General features: G+C 41.7%; 1 protein-coding gene across 4 annotated transcripts in view; it reads left to right on the forward strand.

Moving 5' to 3' along the window:
• Window positions 1-15,878, forward strand: part of MREG (melanoregulin) — a 77,302-nt gene extending 61,424 nt beyond the window's left edge. For all 4 annotated transcript variants that reach the window (XM_002712462.6, XM_089328987.1, XM_089328988.1 and 1 more), the window contains exons 3-5: window positions 11,308-11,398; window positions 13,617-13,780; window positions 14,300-15,878. In XM_002712462.6, the coding sequence (XP_002712508.4) occupies window positions 11,308-11,398; window positions 13,617-13,780; window positions 14,300-14,434 (390 nt within the window). In that variant the 3' untranslated portion in view covers window positions 14,435-15,878. The remainder of the gene's footprint in view (window positions 1-11,307; window positions 11,399-13,616; window positions 13,781-14,299) is intronic.
• Window positions 15,879-27,811: the final 11,933 nt, after the last annotated feature.

Below are 27,811 nucleotides of genomic sequence, written 5' to 3' on the forward strand. Positions count from 1 at the left end.
TTGCTTGAATGGATTTAAAAATATTTTTGCACTAAATTAACTTATCTTTCAACTCATCTTCTGTGAACTTTTTAAAGTACCATGTGCAACAAGATAATTTGATACATTCGTAAGTATACTTTGTGTGATGAAAACCAAATTATTCACAAATCAACACATCCATCATTTCCCATAATTACCATTGTGTGTATGTACTTGTGCATGCATAGTGAAGACACCTAAAATCTGCTATTTTACCTCATTTCAACTAAACCATACAGTATTATTAAGTATAGTCACCATTTTGTATATCTGCATCCCTATGTTCATTGCAGCATTATTCACTAAAGCTAAGATATGGAATGAACTGAGATGTCAATGAATGGATAAATATGACCCTACCCCACATAGACACATACATATTCATATACACAGGCATATTATTCAACCATAAAAATGAATGCCTGTCGTCTGCAACAACACATATGAACCTAGAAGTCATTGTGTTAAGTGAAATAAACACAGACAGTCCCTTAGAGGAGAGTGGGATCCAAAGCTACATCAGATCTAGGTCCATCCTTAGCAGATTTTAAATCTCAAATTGATGATTAGTTACTTCTCTATGAAACATTTTGTCAGAGTAACAGACATTGAAACTGGATGAATTCATGCAAAAGTGTTGGTTTTTAGGAATAGCACACTGATAGGTGGACACGAGGAAGGGGGAGTTTAAAAACAAAGTCTGAAGCCTAGATGATCCAATGATGGGTGGTCTTTGAAAAACAGATTTGACTACTCTTAGAAGATGTAAGGCATCAGAACTAAGAGAAAAATCAGTGGTGACTTTTCATTACAAGTTCATGAAGCCATCTAGTGGTTTGTTATATAAATTAAGGTTGTGTAAACATGGGAAGCCATTGAATGAGTGAGTGTCTGATCAAGTGTGACTGAGTGACTACTTTTCATTAAGTCTAAAAAGCAAGATCAGTCACACTGAGGATAAGTCCAGCATGGCTCTGTGTAATATTTTATTTATCTGTAGTTTTTTAAATCAAAAAGTATTTAAGTCAACATTCATGAAACTACAAGTAGCACAAACAAGAAGAGGAGAATGAAAGAAAAAAATTATGAATAAAGACATAAAAGGTAACTGAAAGTGATGATAATTAAAAAATGCTCCCTAAATCCTATATATTCTTGAAAGGTTCTAAATTTTCAGGGAAGAGTAATCAATTATAGCATTCAGTGTCCAAAAAGGTGAGACAGTTTTCAGGAAAAGTAAAAGCATATCTGATGTGCAAAATTGGGGACATTTTTCTTCTGGAGGGCAAGATAAATGGGCTCTTGCATGGTGTAATTAATGTAAAATGTCTTCTGTTCTTAGAGCAGAAGTAATTCCCAATCTTATTTGTGTGTACACTGATTTGAAGGAGAATGTGCATCGACCTTCATGTTAAGGGGTTAGATCAACATGTTTGGTTCTGACTGTAAGCCACTGAGGTGTAGGTGCTGTTATTGTCAGATCTCAGATAAAACAACAGAGACCCAGTGAGGTGAAGAGCTTCCCTAAAGTCAGATTGTTAGTAAATGGTGGGGCTGGCTCAACATCCACTTGTCTCTTCCAATGTGCTATACAAATGGCCAGTGAAGTGCAGTATAGCACATCCAGTGACCAGCCTTGACTTACAAAATCTGTGGAGCACTAGATAAGTTAGCTTTTTTTTTTTTTTTTTTTTGACAGGCAGAGTGGACAGTGAGAGAGAGAGACAGAGAGAGAAAGGTCTTCCTTTGCCGTTGGTTCACCCTCCAATGGCCGCCGCTGCAGCCGGCGCACCGCGCTGATCCTGGCAGGAGCCAGGAGCCAGGTGCTTTTCCTGGTCTCCCATGGGGTGCAGGGCCCAAGCACCTGGGCCATCCTCCACTGCACTCCCTGGCCATAGCAGAGAGCTGGCCTGGAAGAGGGGCAACCGGGACAGAATCCGGCGCCCCAACCGGGACTAGAACCCGGTGTGCCGGCGCCGCAAGGTGGAGGATTAGCCTATTGAGCCACGGCGCCGGCTTGATAAGTTAGCTTTTTATAAGATGTCAAAGATGAGTCCAGTGTTGCATATATCTGACATGACTTGGTTAACTTTGTTCTCTACCAAGACCCACCCTCCCTCCCTTCCTTCCTTCCTGCGCTCTCTCTCTCTCTCTCTCTCTCTGACAGGCAGAGTGGACAGTGAGAGAGAGAGAGAGACAGAAAGAAAGGTCTTCCTTTTTGCTGTTGGTTCACCCTCCAATGGCCACTGCGGCCGGTGCGCTGTGGACAGTGCATCGCATTGATCCGAAGCCAGGAGCCAGGTGCTTCTCCTGGTCTCCCATGCAGGTGCAGGGCCCAAGGACTTGGGCCATCCTCGACTGCACTCCCGGGCCACAGCAGAGAGCTGGCCTGGAAGAGGGGCAACCGGGACAGAATCCGGCACCCCGACCGGGACTAGAACTTGGTGTGCCGGTGCCACTAGGCAGAGGATTAGCCTATTGAGCTGCAGCACCGGCCATCAAGACCTTTTTTTCTGACCACAAAATCATACTTGTGTACATGTGTGGGTGTACATGCCTATGATCAAAGTAATAATCAGAGGATTCCAAGATAACAGAATTGGGAGGGAGCTTACTGCTGTAGTCTGGGGAAAGATAATTTTAAAAAAGTGGAGAGAGTGCAATCTCAGGGAAGAGTTAGGGAGAAAACAAGCAGTGGAAAACATGCAAGTTAGAGGGTTGCTGTGGATCTATGTGGAGGGTGTTGATGCACAGCATAAACACAGACACAACACAGGACCTCAGTAGCTGAGAGCCTCAATACCAGCTTTGGAGAGTGAGGTGAGACCACAATGCAGCAGCCCAAGCCACTAGCAATAAAGCTGCAGAGAGAGCCTGGCATGAGTCCAGGTTGTAGCCCTGTTGGGGAACAGTCCTGCCAACCTGGAGGCAAATAAAGGGGCACACTTCTCTTTCCCTGACCACCCAATGTCTAGCTGAGAGGATGCATCACTAACTGAGAGGGTAGTAACTAGCTGAGAGAGGGTGTGTGCCCTTTAGGACATACATAACAGCTGCACCACTTGTGTCCAAGTGCCCAGGAACCAGCTGAGAAGAGATGCCTGAGTCTGGCTAGGAGAATTGACAGGGGGCTGGGAACCCATGACTGTGGGAGCCTTGTGTGCTGGGACTATGAAAACATTGTGGCTGCATGGGAGGGTGTAGGGTGTGACTAGGTCTCTGGGCTGTTGCTGAGGGCAGCTCCCCACATTTGGGGCTCTGTGATTGCCTGGAGAAGGTCATTGCTGCAGGATCTGTGCTCACACTCAGGACTACACAGATCCTTTGTCTGGATCTTCTGGCAGCGCAGATGAATATTGCACCCAATGGGGCTAGAGCCCAGGCATTGGTTCTTGGAGGAGAGGAGGTGAACATGAGACTATGTCAACAGAGCTGAAGAGCTGATCAAACCCTCCCCTCTGATTAAAAAAAAAGAAAAAAGGAGACTTACCACGCCCAACTTGGGGTGTCACCTTGGACACTCCCCTTACCCTGGAACACTGAACAGAGTTCCCTGGCCACATTCAGCACACACCTTTGGGTATTCATTGAAAGAGCAGACACTCCACTAAACCACAGAGGCATAGTCTGATGATAAATGCCATCAGAGGGAAAAAAAAAAATCCCAACAAGTATCTCCACAAATGCCTAAAAATAAACGCAGAAATTCAAGAAACAAGTATAAGGAGGACAACATGACTCCCCCAAAGGAGCATTACACTACTTCAATGCTAGAATGTGAAGATGAAGAGATTGAAGAAATGCCAGACATGGAATTCAAAAAATTGATCATAGGACTATTTAGAAGTAATTGGAAACAAATCCGCAAGTTAAAGAAATCCATACATGAAGTGAATGAAAAGTTTCCCCATGAAATTAAGATTTTAAAGAGAAATCAAAATGAAATATTAGAAATGTAGAATTAAATAGGTCAAATAAAAATGCAATGAAAAGTCTTAATAAGACTTGATGAGTTAGAAGATAAATATCTGGAAATTTTACATTCAAACTCAAAAAAAGAAGAAACTAGAAAAATTAAAAACAGTCTTTGAGATTTATGGGATACTATCAAACCACCAAACATATGGGTCTTAGGAGTTCCTGAAGGTGTGGAAAGAGAGAATGGATTAGAAGGCCTACTTAGTGAAATAATTACAGAAAACTTACCCAGTTTGAAGAAAATAAGGCACATCCAAGTACAGGAAGCACATAGAACTCCTAATACATATGGCCAGAAAAGATTTTCACAATACATTTTAGTCAAACTATCCACAGTAAAATATAAAGATTCTAAAATGTGCATGAGAGAAATGCCAGATTAATTTCAGAGGATCTCCAATTAGACTCACAGTGGACTTCTCATCAGAAACTCTATAGGCTAGAAGAGAATAGCAAGATATGGTTTAAGTTTTAAGAGAAAAGAAAACTGTCAACCCAGAATACTGTACCTTGAAAAGTTCTCATTTATGAATGAAGGTGAAATAAAGACCTTCTGCCAGTGCCTCGGCTCACTAGGCTAATCCTCTGCCTAGCACCGCCAGCACCCCAGATTCTAGTCCCGGTCAGGGTGCCGGATTCAGTCCCAGTTGCTCCTCTTCCAGTCCAGCTCTCTGCTGTGGCCCGGGAGTGCAGTGGAGGATGGCCCAGGTCCTTGGGCCCTGCACCTGCATAGGACACCAGGAGGAAGCACCTGGCTCCTGGCTTCGGATCAGTGCAGCGTGCTGGCTGCAACACGCCAGCCGTAGCGGCCACTTGAGGAGTGAACCAACGGAAAAAGGAAGACCTTTCTCTGATTTTTTTTTTGACAGGCAGAGTGGACAGTGAGAGAGAGAGAGAGAGAGAAAGGTCTTCCTTTTGCCATTGGTTCACCCTCCAATGGCCGCCGCGGCCGGCGCGCTGCAGATGGCGCACTGCACTGATCCAAAGGCAGGAGCCAGGTGCTTCTTCTGGTCTCCCATGCAGGTGCAGGGCCCAAGGACTTGGGCCATCCTCCACTGCACTCCCTGGCCACAGCAGAGAGCTGGCCTGGAAGAGGGGCAACCGGGACAGAATCTGGAGCCCCGACCGGGACTAGAACCCAGTGTGCCGGCGCCGCGCTAGGTGGAGGATTAGCCTATTGAGCTGTGGCACTGGCAAGGAAGACCTTTCTCTCTGTCTCTCTCTCTCTCACTGTCTAGCTCTGCCTGTCAAAAAAAAAAAAAAAAAAAAAAGGACCTTCTATAACAAACAGAAATTGCAAGAATTTGTCACCACTCATCCAACCTTACAAAAGATGCTTAATGATGGGTGACACACAGAAACATGGCCATTACTGTGAAAGAAAATGAAGGCAGAAAATCTCCCAGTAAAAGTACAAAAGAAATCCAAAGTAAAAAATAAGAATATATTTGGAAAAATGGCAGGGCCAACCCATTACTTATCAGCAGTAACCTTGAGTGAAAATTGCCTCAACTCTTTAGTTAAAACACAAACTGGCTGAATGAATTAAAAAACAAAACCAATCTATTTTCTGCCTAGAAGAAACACATCTCACCAACAAAGATACATGCAGACTGAAAGTATAAAGAATGGAAAAAGTTCCATGCTAACAGAAACCAAAAAAGAGCTGTTGTAGCCATCCTAATGTCAGACAAAACTGACTTTAACACAAAAACTGTTAAAAGAGACAAGGGCACTATGTAATGATTAAGAGATCAATTCAACAGGAAGACATAACTATTATAAATGTATATGCACCTAAATACAGGGCACCTGGCTAAGGGATCTAAAGGGAGAAATAGACTCCAATACAATAATGGGGCACTTCAGTACCCCACTTCAATACCCTACATGAATGTCGGCATCCCATATGGGCACCGTTTGGTGTGCCTGCTGTTTCTCTTCCAATCCAGCTCTCTGCTATGATCTGGGAAAGCAGTAAAGATAGCCCAAGCACTTGGAACCCTGCACTTAAATGGGAGACCCAGAAGAAGATTCTGGCTCCTACCTTGGATCGACTTAGCTCTGGCTGTTTTTGGCCATTTGGGGAGTGAATCAGCAGATGGAAGACCTTTCTCTCTCTCTCTCCCTCTCTCTCTCTCTCTCTGTGTCTAATTCTATCTCTCAAATAAATGAAATCTTTTTAAAAAAGTTTGGAAAGGCACCAAATAAATGAGCTATCAATGCATCTCAAGGACCTAGAAAAACAACAGTAAACCAAACCCAAAATTAGGAGAAAAGAAATACTTAAAATTAGAGAAGAAATAAGGAAGCTGAAGCAAGAAAATACAAAAGATCAGTGAAATGAAGAGCTGGTTTATTGAAAAGATAAACTTGATGCAACATTGGAGCAACTAATCCAGAAAAAAATGAAAATTTTATTAATTATATAAATTAATAAAAATATATAAATAAAATTATAGATAAATGTAACAACAGATACCATAGAAATTAAAAAAAAAAACACTATCAGGAATAACTACAAAGAGCTGTAGGCCAATAAACTAGGAAACCTAAAAGAAATGGATAGATTCCTGGACCCATACAACGTACCTAATTTGAGCCATGAAGACATAGAAAACCTAAACAGACCAATAACCAAGACAAAAATTGAATCAGTAATAAAGACCCTCCCAATGAAGAAAAGCGCAGGACTGGACGATTTCACTGTTGAATTCTACCAGACAGTTAAAGAATAACTAATTGCAATTCTTCGCAAGCTATTCAAAACAATTGAAAGGGATGGAATCACCCCAAACTCCTTCTATTAAACTAGAATCACCTTAATTCCTAAGCCTGAAAAAGATACACCAGAGAGTGGCAACTACAGACCAATTTCCCTGATAAACATAGATGCAACAATCCTCGACAAAATGCTAGCAAAGTGAATCCAGCAACGTAACAAAGATAATTCACCTGGACCAAATGGTATTTATCCCTGGTATACAGGGATGGTTCAACATATGCACACAAATAAATATGATACAGCACATTAACAAACAGAAGAAACAAAACCATGTGATTATCTCAATAGATGCAGAGAAAGCATTTGTTAAAAATACAACATCCTTTCATAATGAAAACCTTAAGCAAATTGGGTATAGAAGGAACATTCTTCAACACAATCAAGGCAACTTATGACATGGCCAGCATCCTATTAAATGGGGAATAATTGGAAGCATTTTCATTAAGGTCTGGAACTAGACAAGGATGATGACTCTCACCATTGCTATTCAATATAGTCCTGGAAGTTTTAGCCAGAGCCATTAGGAAAGAAAAAGAAATCAAAGGGATACAAATTGTGAAGGAGGAAGTCCAACTATTCCTATTTGCAGATGACATGATTCTATATATATATATATGTATATATATATGTATATATATATATGGGATCCAAAAAACTCCACTGAGAGATTATTGGAACTCATAGAAGGATTTGGTAAAGTGGCAGGATATAAAATTAACACAAAAATCAATAGAGTTGTATACACAGACAGTGCTACGGCTGAGGAAGAACTTCTAAGGTGAATCCCATTCACAATAGCTACAAAAAATTAAATACCTTGGAATAAATTTAACCAAGGATATCAAGGATCTCTATAATGAAAATTACAAAACATTAAAGAAAGAAATATAAGACACACAAAAAAGGAAAAATCTTCTGTGTTCATGGATTGGAAGAATCAATGTCACCAAAATGTCCATACTACTGAAAGCAATATACAGATTCCATGTGATACCAATCCAAATACCCAGGACATTCTTCTCAAATATAGGAAAAAATGTTAAAATTCATATGGAAACACAAGAGATCCTGAATAGCTAAAGCAATCTTATACAATATAAACAAGGCAGGAGGCATCATAATACAGATTTTAAGATGTACTACAGGGCAGTTATAATCAAAACAGCCTGATACTGGCACAGAAACAGATGGATAGATCAGTGGAACAGAACAGAAACTCCAGAAATCAGTCCATATGTTTACAACCAACTTATATTTGGCAAAAGGCTAAAACCAATCCCTGGATCAAGGACAGTGTCTTCAACAAATGGTGCTGGGAAAACTGGATCTCCACATGCAGAAGTATGAAGAAAGACCCATTCCTTACACCTTACACAGAAATCCACTAAAAATGGATCAAAGACATAAATAAACCTAATACCATCAAATTATTAGAGAACATTGGGGAAACACTGCAAGAAATTGGCATAGGCAAAGAGTTCTTGGAAAATACCCCCGAAGCACATGCAATCAAAGCCAAAATTGACAAATGAGGTTACATTAATTTCAGAAGCTTCTGCACTACAAAAGAAATACTCAGCAAGGTGAAGGAGCAGCCTTCAGAATGGGAGAAATTATTTACAAACTATGCAGCTGATAAAGGATTAATATCTGGAATACATAATGAGGTCAAGAAACTCAGCAACAACAAAACAATCCAGTTAAGAAATGGGCAAAGGAGTTGAAGGCATTTTATAAAGAGGAAGTTTAGATGGCCAACAGACACATGAAAAAATGCCCAGGATCACCAGCCATCAGGAAATGAAAAATCAAAACTACGGTGTTGGCAAGGATGTAAGGACAAAGGTACCCTAATCCTCTGTTGGTGGGAATGTAAACTGATTCAACAATTACGGAACACAGTATGGAGATACCTTAGAAATCTGAATGTAGACCCACCATGTGACGCAGACATCCCACTCCTGGGAATTTACCCAAGGGAAATGAAATCAGCATATGAAAGAGTTATCCATACCTCCGTGCTTATTGCAGCTCAATTCACAATAGCTAAGATGTGGAATCAACCCAAATATGTGTCAACTGAAAACTGGATAAAGAAATGGGATATGTATGCCATGGAATACTACACAGCTGTAAAAAATGAAATCCTGTCATTTGCAACAAAATGGATTCACCTGGAAAAAATTATACTTAGTGAAATAAGTCAGTCCCAAATGGATAAATACCCTGTGTTCTCCCTGATCTGTGGTAACTAATAGAGTACCTAAAAGGTAATCTGTCGAAGTGAAATTGACACTTTGAGCTGTGATGACTTTGAACAGCCCTCGTCTCGACTATTGAATATCAGTTTTTTTCTTCATGCTATATGTTGAACTCTTTACATAGTGTAGGGCTGATTATATGGGTATAAAGTTAGTTGAAAATAGATCGTAGTAAAAAATAAGAATGGGAATAGGAGAGGGAAGAGGAAAGGATGGGAGTGCAGGTGGAAGCAAGGGTAGGATGGGGAGAATCACTGTGTTCCTAAATTAGTATTTATGAAATGCATGAAGTTGTATATCTTAAATAAAATTTAAAAATCAACTAATAAAAAATCCAAAATAATAAGAGTACTAGCAAAGTCACTGCCTCCTGACTTTAATAATGTAACTGAAAATCCATGTGCTTTTGATTGCATATCTTCAGATACAAGATCTAAAATGCAGTTGCAGCAAAACACATTTTACTTTACCAACTTTTTTTTTTCAAAGTGGTATCTGTTAACATTTATGAATGGCAGCCAACTTGATTTTTCCTATCAAGTCATGAAAGTTGATTTGCAAGAGTAAGACAAGTCATGGAAGGAAGTTAGAAAATAATGACATCCTTGAAATATTTTCAATTACAGGAGTTAACATATCAAATAGCTTGAGTCTTAAATTGAGCATTTAAAATGTTATTACTTTAAGTTGTGATTTATGTCAGTTGATAGTTAATGTCTTTTCTAAGAAACAGGATGAGGTATACTGACTGAATAAAATGACCGGTATATGTTGATAAGGCTCCTTAAAAACAAATTGTATAGCATTATAAAGGAACACTTAGCTCAGTGAAAATTTTTTTATTTTTATTTTTTTGACAGGCAGAGTGGACAGTGAGAGAGAGAGACAGAGAGAAAGGTCTTCCTTTTGCCGTTGGTTCACCCTCCAATGGCCACTGTGGCCAGCGCGCTGCGGCCGGCGCACCACGGTGATCCAATGGCAGGAGCCAGGTACTTCTCCTGGTCTCCCATGGGGTGCAGGGCCCAAGCACTTGGGCCATCCTCGACTGCACTCCCTGGCCACAGCAGAGAGCTGGCCTGGAAGAGGGGCAACCGGGACAGAATCTGGCGCCCCGACCGGGACTAGAACCCGGTGTGCCGGCGCCGCAAGGCGGAGGATTAGCCTAGTGAGCCACGGCGCCAGCTCAATGAAAATTCTAACACTGCTAAATTATTTCAGTTCTTGGGATTAACATTATGGCCCACTGCTCATAGCCTGATACTGAACATTTCAGAATGATAACCATTAAATAGTGCTGAGGAATTCTTGAAAGAATCATCAAAGAAATGCAAATAAATAATTGTGTTGTTGATCTATGGTGAAAGAATATTGTCAAGGAATCAAGAAATGTGGTATCCCCAAGTCTACTTTATTCTGATAACAAAGGGAGACATAGGAGCTTAGTATGTCAGTTTTCTTGTGACCTCTGGAGGGAGACTCAGGTTTAAATACCAATTCTGACATCTATTAGCTGAATATTATATTGATCAGTAGGGCTTTTTGGGTCTTAGTTTCCTCATATATAAAATGGCTCTAACTATACATAGATTTTATTAGATGCTCACTGTGTGCAGATATTGTGCTTCTGTTTACCTTCAATTTCTATAACAATCTTTCTACGGGGAATTTGTGTTGATTTGAAAGGCAGAGAGACAGAGAGTCCACCATTCACTGGTTCCCTCTCCAAATGCCCACAACACGTGGGCCTGGATCAGGCTGAATCCAGGAGTCAGGAACTCAATCCAGGTGTCCCATGTACTTGAGCCATCACTGGCTGCCTCCCAGGGTGAGCATTAGTAGGAAGCTGGAGTTGGGAGCCGTCCAGCTGGGAATGGAACCTAGGCACTCTGACACGGGATATGGGCATCCCAATTCATGGCTGAACTGCTGGGCGCACACCTCTAACAATTATAAATAGAATATTTACCATGTTAACTCACTTTACAGCTGAAACCACTGAAGTTGATAGAACAGGTAATGTGAAGGGTTTGGGTGAGTTAATTTATGTGATGTGCTGTGTCTCCTGGCTCAGATTCTCCAGATATGCTAGCTGATGTTATTCCTGGTGACACCATCTCATTCGTCCCCTTCTCTTCTTGTAAGTGTGCTTTGGCAATCAAGGAAGTGGAGAACCACATTGTTTAAGCAACGCAAAGTTTAGCAATGAGATAGAGATTTAGGCCAAAAAGGTATAAATAAAACCAAATTTTTATTTTCCTACAGGAGTGGCAAAAACTCAACTATGATATCTATTCCTTGCGGCAGATTCGAAGGGAAGTGAGAAACAGATGGAAACACATTTTAGAAGATTTAGGTGAGTTGGGAAGACATTGTGAAATGGTAAAAGTAGAGTTGTGATCATTTCTCTTCACTTTCTCCATCGTGGGTTTTAAAACGCAATGTTGGCCGGCGCCGCGGCTCAATAGGCTAATCCTCCACCTTGTGGCGCCAGCACACGGGGTTCTAGTCCCGGTCGGGGTGCCGAATTCTGTCCTGGTTGCCCCTCTTCCAGTCCAGCTCTCTGCTATGGCCTGGGAGTGCAGTGGAGGATGGCCCAAGTGCTTGGGCCCTGCACCTGCATAGGAGACCAGGAGAAGCACCTGGCTCCTGGCTTCGGATTAGCACGGTGCGCCATCTGCAGCACGCCGGCCGCGGCGGCCATTGGAGGGTGAACCAATGGCAAAAGGAAGACCTTTCTCTCTCTCTCTCTCTCTCCACTCTGCCTGTCAAAAAAAAAAAAAAAAAAAAAAAAAAAAAAAAAAAAAAAAAACCAAACGCAATGTTAACAATGAGTAAGGCTATTGTGTATTAAGTATTTGTCTAATCCTGCTGTTACAGCCTGAGATGTAAACATCTGCCATGGGTCATTCTGTCTGTCCTCAGAGCAGGGTAGCACAGGGCAGGGAGGTCACACAGACACTACATTTACACTTCTGTCTTTATGGAGTGATGGAGTTAGAGCAGGTGATTGGCCACTTCGTTATAACTTTAGAAGATGAAACTGGGAGAAATACTGCTGGTGTCAGAGACAGCAGAATTCAGTGGAAAATCTCTGAAGTGAAAGGAAGAAAAGGCCAAGGCTGGGAAAAGCGTCAGTGGCATCAGGTTAGAAATCAGGTTATGGCTTCTATTAGTGCCACCAGGGTTGTTAGGAATAAACATGCCCCCATCACAAAACAAGCTTATTTTTTAGTTTATTCAAAAATGAATTTATCTATTTCAAAACCTCAGTCCTTCTGATTTGAAAAACTGAAACCACTCAAAAATAGGGTGCTAAGCTTCTAGTCCCTGTTGCTTTAGTTGGGGCACAATAGGACCTCTTCCCTCTTTACTTGTCCAGTATATATGTTGGTAGTCTCCTTTTTACCATCTAAGTTATTCCAGGCAGGTTTATGTCCTGGAGTCTTTTCTGCCCTTCAGTAAGTAATTTCATCAGCCAGCTACATTGCCTCGGGGAAAGAGACCTGAGCTTGGAGTAGTAGCATCCTGCAGGTGACCGCTTTGCAGGTTGGAGACAGATAGGAATTCTGCAGACAGGGAGGTGATGAGGAGTAAGGACAGGGAAAGGAGCTGTGATCCATAAAAAGGGCAGCAAACAGTCAGTGGGGGATTGTCTGAGGCTTAACTCTGAGGGAAAATTAACAAAGAAAAATCAGTGAGAAGAAACATCAAAGGAATATTAATTAAGGACCCTGCCAGTCACAGCAAGCTGGGATGTAGCACATGGAATAGTGCCTTTGACTTTAGTTTTCTGATATTTGTGAAGAGTCCACACTTGGGTCCCTTCTCTGTTTCTTAAAATGTATTTATTTGAAAAGGAGGGAGGGAGAGAGATTGATTGATTGATTGATTGACTGATAGATATGCTGGTTTGCTCCCGAAATGCCCACAACAGCCAGGAACTCAATCCAGGTCTCTGGCATGGCTAGCAGGAACCTTAGTACTTGAGCCATCATCTGCTGCCTCTCAGGGTGTACATTAGCAGGAAGCTGGAATTGAAAGTGGAATCAGGACTTGAACCCAGGCTCTCTGTTACAGGGTGTAGGTATCCCAATTAATGAGCATCTTCACCACTCTACCAAATGCTAGCCCTTGGGTCCCTTAATCTCCTGCAGGGACCATAGTGCAGGACAGTCATTTCCTTTTTTAAAAAGACTTATTTATTTATTTGATAAGTAGAGTTGGGGGGGGGAGAGAGAGAGAGAAAGAGAGAGAGAGACTGACCTTCCATCTGCTTGTCCACTCCCCAGATGGCCACAGTGGCCAAGTCTGGGCCAGGCTAAAGTTGGGAGTCAAGAGCTTCATCCAGATCAACCACATGGGTGGCAGGGGCCCCAGTACTTGGCTTTCTGCTGCTTTCTCAGGCCTTAGCAGAGAGCTGGGTCAGAAATAGAGCAGCCAGGCCTCGAACTGGAGCTTGTATGGGATGCTGGCATTGCAGGCAGTGGCTTAACCCGCCATGCCACAGCACTGGCCCTAACAGTCATTTCCTAATGGCAACTTCACGTGGGGGATACATTTTTCTACCTTAGGTTTTCAAAAGGAAGCAGACTCTTTGTTGTCTGTGACCAAACTCAGCACCATCAGTGATTCCAAAAACACCAAGAAGGCTCGAGAGATGTTGTTAAAACTGGCTGAAGAGACCAACATTTTCCCAACAAATTGGGAGCTTTCGGAAAGATATCTCTTTGTTGTGGTAAGTAGATACCTTTCTTCATCAGTCCGAACTTTGCTTTGTGTTTTTGCCTTTTCTCTTATTCCACGTCCTCTTCATCTCAACACCCCCAACACCACTGCAGGATGAAGTGAGTAATCTGCGCTGGCTGCCAAGGCCAGCAGCATTGGGGCCACATAAGAGCTTTCATTCTCGCAAGTCTGGATCACAGCTCAACCTTTGAGGCTTGGTCATGGCTCAAGAGTTGGTATTTTTCAGCTGATTCTGCTGTGCAGTTGGGTTTTGAGCCCTTTGTAGATCAAAGAAATGTGAGAGATACTGCTTATGGAACCTGAGGCTGAGAAACAGTCTGGAAGGGCTCCAAGAGTAGGGGCTGTGTCTCGGCAAAGTGAAGGATCGTGTCTCTAAGGCTGCGAGAAAAGCTTGATAAATGTCCTACTTGCTTATTATTATTTGTCGTGTAGATTTTGTTGTTTGTTTGATATTTCTATCCACAAGGCTTGGTTTCCAACATGACAATTTTTTTTTCCTTTGCTGCAGGACCGTCTCATTGCTCTTGATGCTGCAGAAGAATTCTTTAAAATTGCTAGTCAGACTTACCCCAGGAGGCCTGGAGTCCCCTGCCTGGCAGATGGCCGGAAGGAACCTCACTACTGTCCATTTCCAAGTCCCTAGAGGAGCACTCAGAGGCAGAATGGCAGTTCTTCACTGGGATTCAACAGCTACCCAAACTGGACAACTGTGTGTCAGAGAGTGGACAAGTACAGGGCTTGCTAATGAAAACATGATTCTGAATTCTACAAATATGTGAGGCCTCCCTGAAGACCTTACCCTCTGAAATGTTCTGGTTGCATTGAAACACCCTGGTGACCTTTCATTGAGAGAGAACTGGTCAATGAGATAGTTCATTATGGATGATTAGATTCCAAGAGTCCAGTGCTCCAGTTTGAGTTGTGCAGTATGCTCGAATAATTAATCCTGTTTGGAGAGTTGAATATTTTAATTAATAAAAATAATGAAATTAATACAGCTATCATTGAACCCAAACATAGGTTGCCAATTTTCAAATAATTATGAAATACAGACTAATCCCCAATAGTACTAGGTATTATGTGACCTCTCTTTAATTTGGAAGAATCTAGAGAACCTTAGAAGATATCTCAGGCATCATTTTTAGTATCAAATGTGATTATTCAGAAGTAGGTATGTAATAGAGAGTAGAAATGTCTAGGAGTACTGCCCAGGAGTTTTAAATAGTTCCCCTTCTCTTGTGGTTGATGCATCTCGAATTCCCATTGTTATTGATATATAGTTGCCTCATTTTTGCATACTATCCGTTTCTCGTCCCAAAGCTCTTGACATTTTATCCAGGATAACATCTGTAAACTGCAATGTTTCACCTCTACTTCCTTCTCATCTTTAATCTGTTTCCAGTTTACTGTCTGAGAGTTGCACCTGCTCAGGGATCACTCATGCAGACTTGGAGCTATGCAATCAGAGCTGCCTTGAAGGAGGTCACTGCTGAACTTGAACTTTCTTCTGTGCTGGAGATGATTTTCAAAATGGAGCAGTGCTACCAATGCGGCTTGCTTCGGTCCACACATGGAGTCCAGCTTCACAAGTTACTTGCCGCTCAAGCAGGGAGCTTGCCAAGATCCATTTTACTGAAAAGACTTTAAGAACTTGTAGAATTTATTAGTAGATTGCTGACAGCAATAGAAATATTTTTATTTTTACAGATTTTGCAATTCTGACTTCAGGTTAAAAGCTAACTTGTATTTAGTCTGGGGGATTGTGAGTTGAAAATTTTCATATCCTGATTAACTTTTTTTGGTAGCACACACAGTGTTTTAAAATATTTCCTAAAAGAGATTGATGTTACCCATTTTCATTGCAAACACTTTTTTTTTTTTTTTTGCAGATCAATTTAACTGTCATATTTCAGGAAAATTCTACCAAGTTCAATGAATTAGCTGGGAATTTTATTTTTTATATTTAGTGGTTAATCTCTGTTTAATGTTAAGATTAGCCTTCAGATATTTTGCAGCACTTCTGTAGGCTTTTGGAAAATAAACATCAAAAGTGAAACAAACAATAAAATTATCAGAAAACCTTAGAATGTCGCATTGTTTTGTCTCTGCAATCAGAATTTGAGTTTTGTCTTTTTGCACTTTTCGATGTCAAAATAGATGTGGTTGTTTGCAGCTAGGGAGTATAAATTGTTATCAAAGTATTTTTGGTCATGAATAAATGAGGATAAGATTTTGTCTGTGATTATTAAAATACATGGAATTATCCAGGAAAATTTCCTTCCAACAAAGTGAACATTTTCTGTCTATTTTCTGAATTATTCAAGAGGCAGAAAGACAGAGAAAGAGAATGTCCCCACCCATTGGTTCCCTCCCCCAAGTGCCTGCAATGGCTGGGGCTGGGCTGGGCCAGTGTTAGGAGGTGGAAACTCAATCCAGGTCTTCCATGTGGGTGGCAGGGACCTAATCATTTGAGCCATCACCACTACCTCCTAGGGTCTGTGTTAGCAGGAAGCTGGAGTCAGGAGGTAGCATTGAATGTTTAACCCAGGCACTCTGATATGGGATTCAGGTATCCTAGGCTAAAAACATACCCCTTGTGGTTACTTTTGGTTGGATGTGTGTAGATTTCTGGCTCATAAGTAACAGATATTTTTTTTCATAATCTCTTTAAATTAAAAAGCACAGGAGCTGAAAGATGGGTGGGTTTAAGGACCTCCTATGATCCTAAAACTAGCCAAAGGGTAGATGTGTGCTAAAGTCCGGTGGACACTGTAGAGTAAGAGGGAGGCTTGGGAGTGGCTGGAGTGGCCACTTCAGAAGTCAGAATGAGCTCAATAAGACCAGGAGCTGCAGATGTGAGGGAGGCTAGAGTGTTTTCCTACTTATTAGTCATCCCCTTTTGCCTGTTTTAGTACTTCTCAAAACTTCCTCTGTGTATACAGGAGTATTTCAGGAGGTAGATGGGTAGAAAGCTTTTTAGCTAACTTTCATTTTAATGTGTAACAGGAGAAAAAATCCTGTAGTTAGCAGATCAAACGGGTTATTTATATTTTATGGATATTACTCTACAAAACAATAAGACTTGTTTTTTTCTTAAGGAGTAAGGCACCCAGGAAGGCACAGAGTCCACATTTACCAAACTGATGAGGAATAGATTGGTGAGGGGGCTCTAGCATCTCAAAGAAGCTGTGTTGGAGCTCTGGAGGCTGCTGAATAGGTGGGCTTGCTAGCAACCATGGCATAGAAGAGAAGAGGCCTAGTGGCAGTGCTGCAATGTCAGAAGCAAATGGGCACAATTATCGTAAGTGGCAGGTGTGATGGGTACTTACAGAGATATCTGGAGATGATCAACAGAATATCCCCAGCAGCAAGGGAAGGTGTAGCCAATAAGCATATTGCTCAAGGGGCCGGCGCTGTGGCATAGTGGGTAAAGCCGCCGTCTGCAGTGCTGGCATCCCATATGGGCACCGATTCAAGTCCTGGCTGCTCCACTTCCCATCCAGCTCTCTGCTATGGCCTGGGAAAGCAGTAGAAGATGGCCCAAGTCCATGGGCCCCTGTACCCATGTGGGAAACCCGGAAGAAGCTCCTGACTTTGGATTGGTCTAGCTCCGGCTGTTGAGGCCAATTGGGGAGTGAACCAGCAGATGGAAGACCTCTCTCTCTCTCTGCCTTTCCTTCTCTCTCTGTGTAACTCTGACTTTCAAATAAATAAATAAATCTTTAAAAAAGAGTATTTCTCAAGCTATCTCAGAAAGATCTTGATTTTGGATAATCAAAAGATACAGCTCAGCAACTTTAATAAAAGGTTGTAATCTCTTGCCAAGTCTCCAGACCCTGGCTAATTTTTCAAACCAAGAAATGACTGACCAGAAGAAAGGCTGGATCCTCAAGAAAAAGGACTTTATAATACCGCTGCAAGTATGTAGGGCACTGCTTCCTCTATGGCGAATGGCTTGGATAATGATACACTGGGGAAGGGGAACACTTAAGTATCCTGAGAACCATGGGACACAAGGTCCAAGTTGACATTGATACTCAGGGACCAGAGTAAAACTATAGTCTACCTTTTATAGTAGGGGCTTAGGGGATTCAGATAATAAATGGAGTCTGCCCCACATCTCACAGTGTGATCCATTAAATTCACAGCTCTACCCAATAGTAATTTCTCCACATCCAGAATAAATAATTCAACTGAACACATTTGGGAGTAGGTAGAACCACCATTCATTTCTTGGCCTGTGGTTTAAGAGTTGTGCTAATGAGAAAGTCTAGTGAAAGCCTCTAAAACTGTCCCACAGGGCCGGCGCTGTGATGCAGTAGGCTAATCCTCCACCTGCTGCGCTGGAATCCCATATGGGTGTCAGTTCTAGTCCCGGCTGCTCCTCTTCCCATCCAGCTCTCTGCTATAGCCTGGGAAAGTAGTAGAGGATGGCCCAAGCCCTTGGGCCCCTGCACACACATGGGAGACCTGGAAGAAGCTTCTGGCTCCTGACTTCGGATTGGCACAGCTCTGGCCATTGCGGCCATTTGGGGAGTGAACCAGCGGAAGGAAGACCTTTCTCTCTGTCTCTCCCTCTCACTATTTGTAACTCTACCTCTCAAATAAATAAATAAATAAATAATATTAAAGAAAAAAGAAACTTTCCCACTCCCTGGCCAAGGTAGTAAACCCAAATCAACATTGTACCCCAGGGAGATGACAGAAGTTAATGCTACCACTAAAAACCTAAAGAGCACAATGGTGTTTGTACCTTTCATAATTTAACTTAATGCTCCATCACTCTGATATCTGTGAAAACTAGAAAGATACTGAAAGATAAAAGAGCACTATTGAAAACTCAGCCAAGTGGTTGCACTAATTTCAGCTGCTGTTCTAGATGTGGGATATTGGCTGAAATACATGAATATACCCTCTGTTGTATAGTATGTGATCATTCACTTGTCAATTAGGTTCTTTCCATACCCATCAGAAAGATAAATCAGGGATGGGTATTTGGTCTAGCAGTTAAGAGGTGCTGGGGATGTCCACAAACCATATTGGAGTGCCTAGGTGCAAGTCCAGTCCCAACACCTGATTTCATTTCCTGATAATGTACACCCTGGAAGGCAGCAGGTGATGGCTTAAGTAGTTGAGTCCCTGTCTCCCATGTAGGAGACCCAGACATTCTTCATTCCTGGCTTCAGCCTGCCCCAGCTACAGTTATTGCAGGCATTTGGAGGAGTGAATGAGTGGACAGGAACTCTCCCTCTTCTTCTCCCTCTCAGATAAATACATAAATAAAAATTTTGTAAAAGGTAGATAAGAAACTATTCACTTGGGATGTGCAAGAGTATATATTTATAATGAGTATAACTGCATATGTGAGTATGTGTATGTATGTATATATAATACATATATCTAATTATATATACATATATATATAATGCTCTCATCCTCTTTTTTTAACTTTTATTTAGTAAATATAAATTTCCAAAGTACAGTTTATGGAATACAACAGCTTTCCCCCCCATAACTTCCCTCCCACTCACACCCCACCCATCTCCCGCTCCCTCTCCCATTCCATTCACATCAAGATTCATTTTCAATTATCTTTATTTACAAAAGATCGATTTAGCATATATCAAGTAAAGATTTCATCAGTTTGCACCCACACAGAAACACAAAGTGCAAAATACTGTTTCAGTACTAGTTATAGCATTACTTCACATTGGACAACACACTAAGGACAGATCCCACATGAGGAGTGAGTACACAGTGACTCCTGTTGTTGACTTAACAATTTGACACTCTTGTTTATGGCGTCAGTAATCTCCCTAGGCTCTAGTCATGAGTTGCCAAGGCTGTGGAAGCCTTTTGAGTTTGCCGACTTTGATCTTATTCAGACAGGGTCATAGCCAAATTGGACGTTCTCTCCTCCCTTCAGAGAAAGGTACCTCCTTTTTGATGGCCCGTTCTTTTTTTTTTTTTTTTTTTTTTTTTTTTTTTTTTTTTTTTGACAGGCAGAGTGGACAGTGAGAGAGAGAGACAGAGAGAAAGGTCTTCCTTTTGCCGTTGGTTCACCCTCCAATGGCCGCCGCTGCAGCCGGCGCACCGCGCTGATCCTGGCAGGAGCCAGGAGCCAGGTGCTTTTTCCTGGTCTCCCATGGGGTGCAGGGCCCAAGCACCTGGGCCATCCTCCACTGCACTCCCTGGCCATAGCAGAGAGCTGGCCTGGAAGAGGGGCGACCGGGACAGAATCCGGCGCCCCAACCGGGACTAGAACCCGGTGTGCCGGCGCCGCAAGGTGGAGGATTAGCCTATTGAGCCACGGCGCCGGCCGATGGCCCCGTTCTTGCTCTGATCCTCTTATAATATGATCCAAATGAACCTGTACTATCAGGACATTCTATAGAATATCACATTGGTTCTCTTTATCAATAGTGTTAGATCAGATGAGTACAGTGGCAAATGGCATTGGAGTCTTAGTGAAAGAAACACTTCAGAGAAAGTAAGGTAAGTCCTACAAAGTCTCAGGGATGTGCGGTTTCAGTGAAGTTTTGGGGGGTACTGTGGTCTGGTGCACATCAGAGAATCCCCTCCAAAGGAAACATCAAATCATGATATACTTCCCACCCCTAAGGAACCAGCAGAATGCTTGGTAGATATTTTTATGTTCTCATTTGGAAATACTGCTCCCTCTTATATAGCTTAGTGACATGGAAACTGCCAGTTCTAAGTGAGGCCCAATCAGGTAAGTGTTCCCAAGCAAATCCAGCCTAGGGCCTAGTTGAACTGACACAGCATGAGACCCTAAGACCCTATGATACTGAACATCTTAGTCCTGAGAAAAGATGCCAAATGGGTTTTTTGGGAAAGCCCAATGGGAAAATGATGACAACAATCCCAATCTGTCCATGGAAACCAAATAACAACTTGGCAAAATTTACTCATCATGAATTAGAGTTTTGCGAGAGTTATTGTGTTATAAGGTCAAATCTAGCAGTAATTCAAACTTTTTTCATGTTACCTTAAAAAATAAACTTTTAAGTCGGCGCCGTGGCTCAATAGGCTAAATCCTCCGCCTTGCGGCGCCGGCACACTGGGTTCTAGTCCCAGTCGGGGCGCCGGATTCTGTCCCAGTTGCCCCTCTTCCAGGCCAGCTCTCTGCTATGGCCCAGGAGTGCAGTGGAGGATGGCCCAAGTGCTTGGGCCCTGCACCCCATGGGAGACCAGGATAAGCACCTGGCTCCTGGCTTCGGATCAGCGCAGTGTGCTGGCCGCAGCAGCCATTGGAGGGTGAACCAATGGCAAAAGGAAGACCTTTCTCTCTGTCTCTCTCTCACTGTCCACTCTGCCTGTAAAAAAAAAATAAATAAAAAATAAAAATAAACTTTTAGCTGGCGCCGCGGCTCACTAGGCTAATCCTCTGCCTTGCGGCGCCGGCACACCAGGTTCTAGTCCCGGTCGGGGCGCCGGATTCTGTCCCGGTTGCCCCTCTTCCAGGCCAGCTCTCTGCTGTGGCCCGGGAGTGCAGTGGAGGATGGCCCAAGTGCTTGGGCCCTGCACCCCATGGGAGACCAGGAGAAGCACCTGGCTCCTGCCATTGGATCAGCACGGTGCGCCGACTGCAGCGTGCTGGTCGCGGCAGCTATTGGAGGGTGAACCAACGGCAAAGGAAGACCTTTCTCTCTGTCTCTCTCTTTCACTGCCCACTCTGCCTGTCCAAAAAAAAAAAAAATCTATAAAAAAATAAAATAAACTTTTAGATTAATTTTGATTTAGAGGGGAAAAATTGCAGATTGTACAGAATTCCTATGTACCTCAACCAAGCCTCCTCTATTATTTCTATCTTAACCTTAGTATCATCACACCTTTGTGGTATCTAATGAACTAATATTAAAACCTCATTGTTAATTAAAATCCACAGTTCATTCAAATACCCATAGTTCATCCAAATATCAATAGTTTTTACCTAACTTTTCTTGTGGTGTTGCAGATCCCACCTAGGACTCCATGTTGCATGTAGTCATCATTTTCCTTTGAACTCTTGGCTATACCAGTTTCTAGACTTTCCTCACTTTCTAAGACCTTGACATTTGAGGAGTACTGCTCAGAAACCCAAAAGACAAAGATGTTGAGTTTTAGTGTGGCCTTGAGACTAGCTACAGATTTGGGGTTGCTTTATGTGATTTTACTGTGGGAAACAAACCCCCCCGAATCCCAGAGGAGACTCTTCTGGAACTGGTCATAAAAAGCAAGGGAATCTGAACAGCACAAGGCATGGTGCCTCAAGATGATGTGGTACACTGCTCAGGTCTGCCCTCTTTGGGACTGAGACACTCATTCCCTTAGCTACTAGCCGTAGTGGTGTCCGACCTCTCAGTGGAGTCCCTGACTGGGAAATGCCTTCAGCTAATGAGAGCTGCCTTGTCCGAGATTACTGTCTTCCCTGCAGATATCCTGCATCTGTGAACTGGTTTATCAACACAGGCGTTTGAAAGGTTATTCCGGTTACAGAACTTCCTAGGTTGGCAGGGCCCTTTGTAGTTACTACATCTCAGTTAAACACTTTTTCCTCCAATCCTACCTTCCTTCTTCCTTCCATGGACACTTGCTATAATAAACTTCTTACATGCCAATCTCTATTTCAGAATCTTTCCTCCAGGAGAATCATTGTTGAAAATATCTTTGAGTCACCAATACAATAGCTGAGTCTCTATTTATGGCTTTCGCTTTCATAGTGGTTCTACATTAGTTTTAGTATAGTTAGTCCATACCATTTATCTATTGCAATACATTATTATTTACTTCATTGTGAATCATTAAAAATCTATTTATCTTTTATGTTAGGATTTTATTTTTTAAAAATTATGTTGATATATGTAAATTTATTTAACAAGGTGAAATAATTTTTAAGGATCCTGATTAAATTTTTATTTAAAACATTAACATTTCCTAAGAATTATCTGTTGAAAGGAAATAATTGTGGGAAGAAAATTGTATTTACAGGAGCAGAAACTATTTTATCTGACTACTTTCCAATGATTGGAGAGAAATCAAGGCATGAACTAGGTTTTCTTTTTATTGGATTAAGTTTTCACTAATTTTCTCAGTTCATTTTCCATTACTAATATCACAAGAAATATGTTTAAATTCAATTAAATGCATGGAAGGGTATAATTTCTCATAATTTTTACATTACTACCATGCAAAGAATGAAAATAGCCCCTTTAAACTTTCTATTTGCAGTGTTTGACCAAGTGTTATTAGCTTCTAGAATATTCTGTCTTCTGTTTTAGCACACTACAAAGGACCCTGGGGTTCCCAGTTTTCACATCACTTAACATTTGGGTCTGGATAATTGTTTGTGGGGAACTCAGGGAGCAACCTTTGAGGTGAGATGCTTATTAGCTAAGTGGAGTTAGTTAATATTGCTCATCTGCAATCTAAGCATTTAGTGAGGACAAATTTGTAGAGAACAGTATAATAAAGACACAGGATTATGACACTCATATAAGTAGAGAAAGCATGACTATAGATCGTTGCTTTCTAAAAGCCCAATGTCATGGTTTTTGGTAGTGATTTAGTTTAAGAATTCTGGGGGCAGTTGTTGATGCACTACTTAAGACGCTCAAGTCCCACATCAGAGTTCCTGAGTCTGATACCCAGCTCCAGCTCCTTGCTGCAGCTTCCTGCTAATGTGAATCCTGGGAGACCTGCTGTGTGTCCCCAGCTCCTGACCCAGATTTAGCCATTGCAGACATTTGGGATGGATCTCTCTCTCTCTCTCTCTCCTCTCTGCTCCCCTTTCTCCTATCTTTCTGCCACTCAAAAAATATTGAAAAGAGATTATTTGGGGGCAGGCATACAGCTTAGCAGTTAAGACGCTGCTCGGGATACCTGTACACCATATCAGAGTTCCTGTGTTTTGAGTCCTTGCTCAGCTTCTGATTCAGTTTTCTGTTGATGCACATCCTGGAAGTCAGCCACTGATGGCTCAATTGCTTGAGTCCCTGCCATCCATGTAGAAGACCTGGATTGATTCCAGGCTCCTAGCTTTGGTCTGGTTATCGTGGGCATTTGGTAAATGAACCAGTAGATGGAAGACCTCTCTCTGTCTCTGTCTCACTCTTTCAAATAAATTAAAAATAAATAAATTTAGAAAATGAATGCTGAGACAGCAACCTTAAAATTTCTTCCATATCAGTAGTGTGAAATATGTGTGTGAGTGTAAGTGACCTCTATCATATATCCTAGAGACATATGGTTAGCATTTGAAAAATCCCAATCCAGAAATTCTTTTGAATTATCTTGAAATTTACACCAGAACATTCATTACTTTGCAAAAAGGGTGTTGGGCACAATTTGCCATTTATGAAATGCCTAGTGACCAAGATAAGGGGCTAACTAGAAAGACTGGTTGCCGTGATCTTTTCAGGAAAAGGTGTTAAGAGTCTGTTAACTTGGCAAGAATGAAACTTTTAGTCAGGTTTTGCTCAAACTTTTGTTTCAGTATTGTGGTACCTGAGAACAGAAAGGGAGACTGCTCTGGGATTGCAGAAGCAAATGCATAACTTCTGACTAATCAATGTATGTTTAGAAGACATTTAGGTAAAGGCATCATTGCAACAAGCCACGTCAGGACTAGGGTGGAGGAGATACACGGCCTTCACCTGCCTCTTCCTGTTGCTGCAGATCACTGGCATTTACCAAAAGACTGAACGTTGGCTGAAAGGTCACAGTGGCTTAGGTCAATTTCTGACGCATTTTGAAAATTATACAAATAATGCAGATAGTTTTTAACCAGAAAAAACCTATATACCATATACTATATGCTAATATAGTATGTTGAAAGTTCTTATTCTCTTCATATTTAAAATTTATATATACAATTTGATGCTCTCATTTTAGATTTGGATCAGGGGTTATGAACTCAAATGCCTCCAAGGACCACTGGGTAGGCAGGGTAGACCAAGGGCTTTGTGTGCGGCTTGCTCTGATGGGAACAGTTACTTCTCAGCTGCAAATGATTTTTGCCATGCCAAAGGGCTTACTTTTGATTGTTTTTTCCTGACTTTTTGAGTAGAGTCAAGCAAGCATGATATTAAATTTTTTTCATTTTAAAATATTGGCCACTAAATTAAGATTTTTATGACATTGTGTAAGCCAATAATGTATACATGAGCTGGCAATCTACTACATTTTACAGATCATAAACATTTTCTTCCATTTGAGAACATCTCTTTCACAAAGCTACAGAGTTCTTATCTGGGTAGATGTAACACATTTGACAATACTTCATCCATTTCTGGACATTTAAAAGTTGTTTCTGATTTTCTGTATAGTGGATAGCTTCACATGTGTTGCTTTGTCCTGCGCTATTGGTGGAATTAAAAAATCAAAGGCTGGGAATATTTAAATAATCCTTTGTGTGTGTATCAAGCATTTTCCAAAAAGGTTGTACCCATTTATGCTACCACCTAACAATCATGTATGAGATTAGAATTCCACATCATTGTCATATTGGAATTTATACTAGTAAAATGTTGGTGGAGAATAAAAATAGTACCCTCTTGTTGACTTACTTTGCAAGCCTGTTTACCAGTTATGTTGAGCATTATTCTCCATGGTTATTTACCACTTCTGTTTCTTTTGTGATTTATATGTTTTCTTTGTTCTTTGTCTATAGGGTGAATCCTTACTTTAAAGTTGTAACAGTGTCAATCTATTCAGCAGCTAGTTATGAATAAACATCAACACCTGCTTCACATTTAAAACATCTGTTACATGGAGTCTTTCATTTCTATACTAGATCAGTTTTTATCCTTGGGTCTCTCACTGTCTCTCATGACAGCAATTGTAATAGAGTCAAAATGGATCGAGAGGCTGAATCTCTTTAATTCATGTTCTGGGATATAATTCTCAAGGACTAAGACTCTCTGAGTTTTAATTTATGTCTCATGATTAAATACTGAATTATTAGTTATGAATTAAATTTTGAGTTTACAAATAGAAATCTTGGGACTTTGATATTGGGTGCAAGACTCCCTCCTTGTTTTGGGAGTCCATAATCAAAATTCCAGAGCTCAGATGGATCTGAGAAGTTATCTGTTCCAAACCACTCATTTTGCTAATGCCGACATTGAGTGCAGGTTATTTCTCCAAAGTCACACAGCCAGCAAGTAACTGCAACATAGTCTGCTACCTGCGAATTTCTGGTTTAATTTTTTTCCACTTCACCACACTTGCTTCTTCTGATGCATGCCATCAGTGCATTTTGAAATATAACTTGATCCTATTATTTCTCAACTGAAGTAATGAGTGGTTGCATTTCTGTTATACCCATGTCAGAAATCTCCTACAGAAAAATAGTTATTTAGCTTGTTCAAGCCCGATGGGAGGTTTATATAGAACCATGAAAAGTCTTTGTAAATATTGGCTTTCCTACTCTATTACTCTGAGAGATGGGAACAGTATGAGGTACTATGTAAGAGAAGTTAAATTATTAAATGTTTCTCTTCAAAACTGCATCCAGATATTTTACTAGAGATAATTCTATTAGCACCATTAATACAGAGGTTCCAACCCCATTTTGGAGCGTAACAGTGGACTAGAGATTTCTGGCCAGAGAATTTTGCTGTCAATAATATCTACACACAATGAAGGAAATCTGCTTGGTTCTGAAGCTGAGTGTCCACCCTTGGGTCCCTAGGCAGCCCTCTCTTTAAAGGTCCTGCATCTTCCTTTGCAGCAGCTGAGCAGGTGCTCAGAGGGACCCAACCTTTCAAGTATAATGAGATTCTCATTTTGGTCTAAACTGGTAGTTTTCAAAGCCGGCGGTCCTGTTAGATATCCAAGTGCTTGGGTTCTACTCAAGATAATTCAATTCTATAGGATTGGCTAGCACCTGGAAATGCGCATTTTATTTATTTATTTATTTTTTTATTTTTGGACAGGCAGAGTTAGACAGTGAGAGAGAGAGACAGAGAAAGGTCTTCCTTTTTCTGTTGGTTCACCACCCAAGTGGCTGCTACGGCCAGCGTCTTGCGGTCGGTGCGCTGCGCTGATCTGAAGCCAGGAGCCAGGTGCTTCCTCCTGGTCTCCCATGCGGGTGCAGGGTCCAAGGACCTGGGCCATCCTCCACTGCACTCCCGGGCCACAGCAGAGAGCTGGACAGGAAGAGAAGCAACTGGAACAGAATTCAGTGCCCCCACCGGGACTTGAACCCGGGGTACCGGCACCACAGGCGGAGGATTAGCCTAGTGAGCTGCAGCGCCGGCCTGGAAATGTGCATTTTAATAGAATTTCTATTTCAGAAGAGTTTGGAATTTACCGAAAAATTGGCAAAAACAGTGCAGAAAGTGTGAGTATGGTGTGTTGCTCACATGTAGTGGACCAATACTGATACATTGTTATTGGGGAAAGCCATGCTTTGTTCTTATATCCTTAGCTTTACCCAGTGCTTCCCAGTATTCCAGGATCCCATCCAGAGCCCCACATTACAGTTAATTGCATGTCCTCTGTGGGTCCTCTTAGGTGTGGTAGCCTCTTGGACTTCCCACGTTTCTGAGTACTGGTGAAGTGTTTTGTAACATGTGCTTTAGTTGGGATTTGTCTGACATTTTTCCTAAGACTTGACTGGGAGGAAAACCATAGAGACAGCATCCTTTTCATCACATCCTGCAAGGGCACATGTGATCATCATGCCTCAGTCTGATGATGGCGGCCCTGATAGCCTGGCCGAATGACTATGCGGACTTAGGTTCCCCCCAGTCCTGGAGATCTCAGGAGCACATTTGGAGAAAGACTCTAGGATTGAAGTATGTCTGAAAGTGAGTGATTGATGAGTGAATGACGTGAGGGTTGGATTCTATTGGCAGTAATAGAAAACCCTATACACAGGGGCTTTTGCCTATTACAAGAGGCCAGGGAATGGACAGTCTGTGCATCTACTGTGCAACATGGAAAAGATGTGACTTTTTGCTCCTCACCTACAACTTGTGACTTTAACCCTCATGGTTGCAAGAGGGCTGCTGCA

Source organism: Oryctolagus cuniculus, chromosome 3, assembly GCF_051225735.1.
Source record: "Oryctolagus cuniculus isolate XC-2025 breed Fujian yellow rabbit chromosome 3, ASM5122573v1, whole genome shotgun sequence".
Lineage (NCBI taxonomy): Eukaryota > Metazoa > Chordata > Mammalia > Lagomorpha > Leporidae > Oryctolagus > Oryctolagus cuniculus.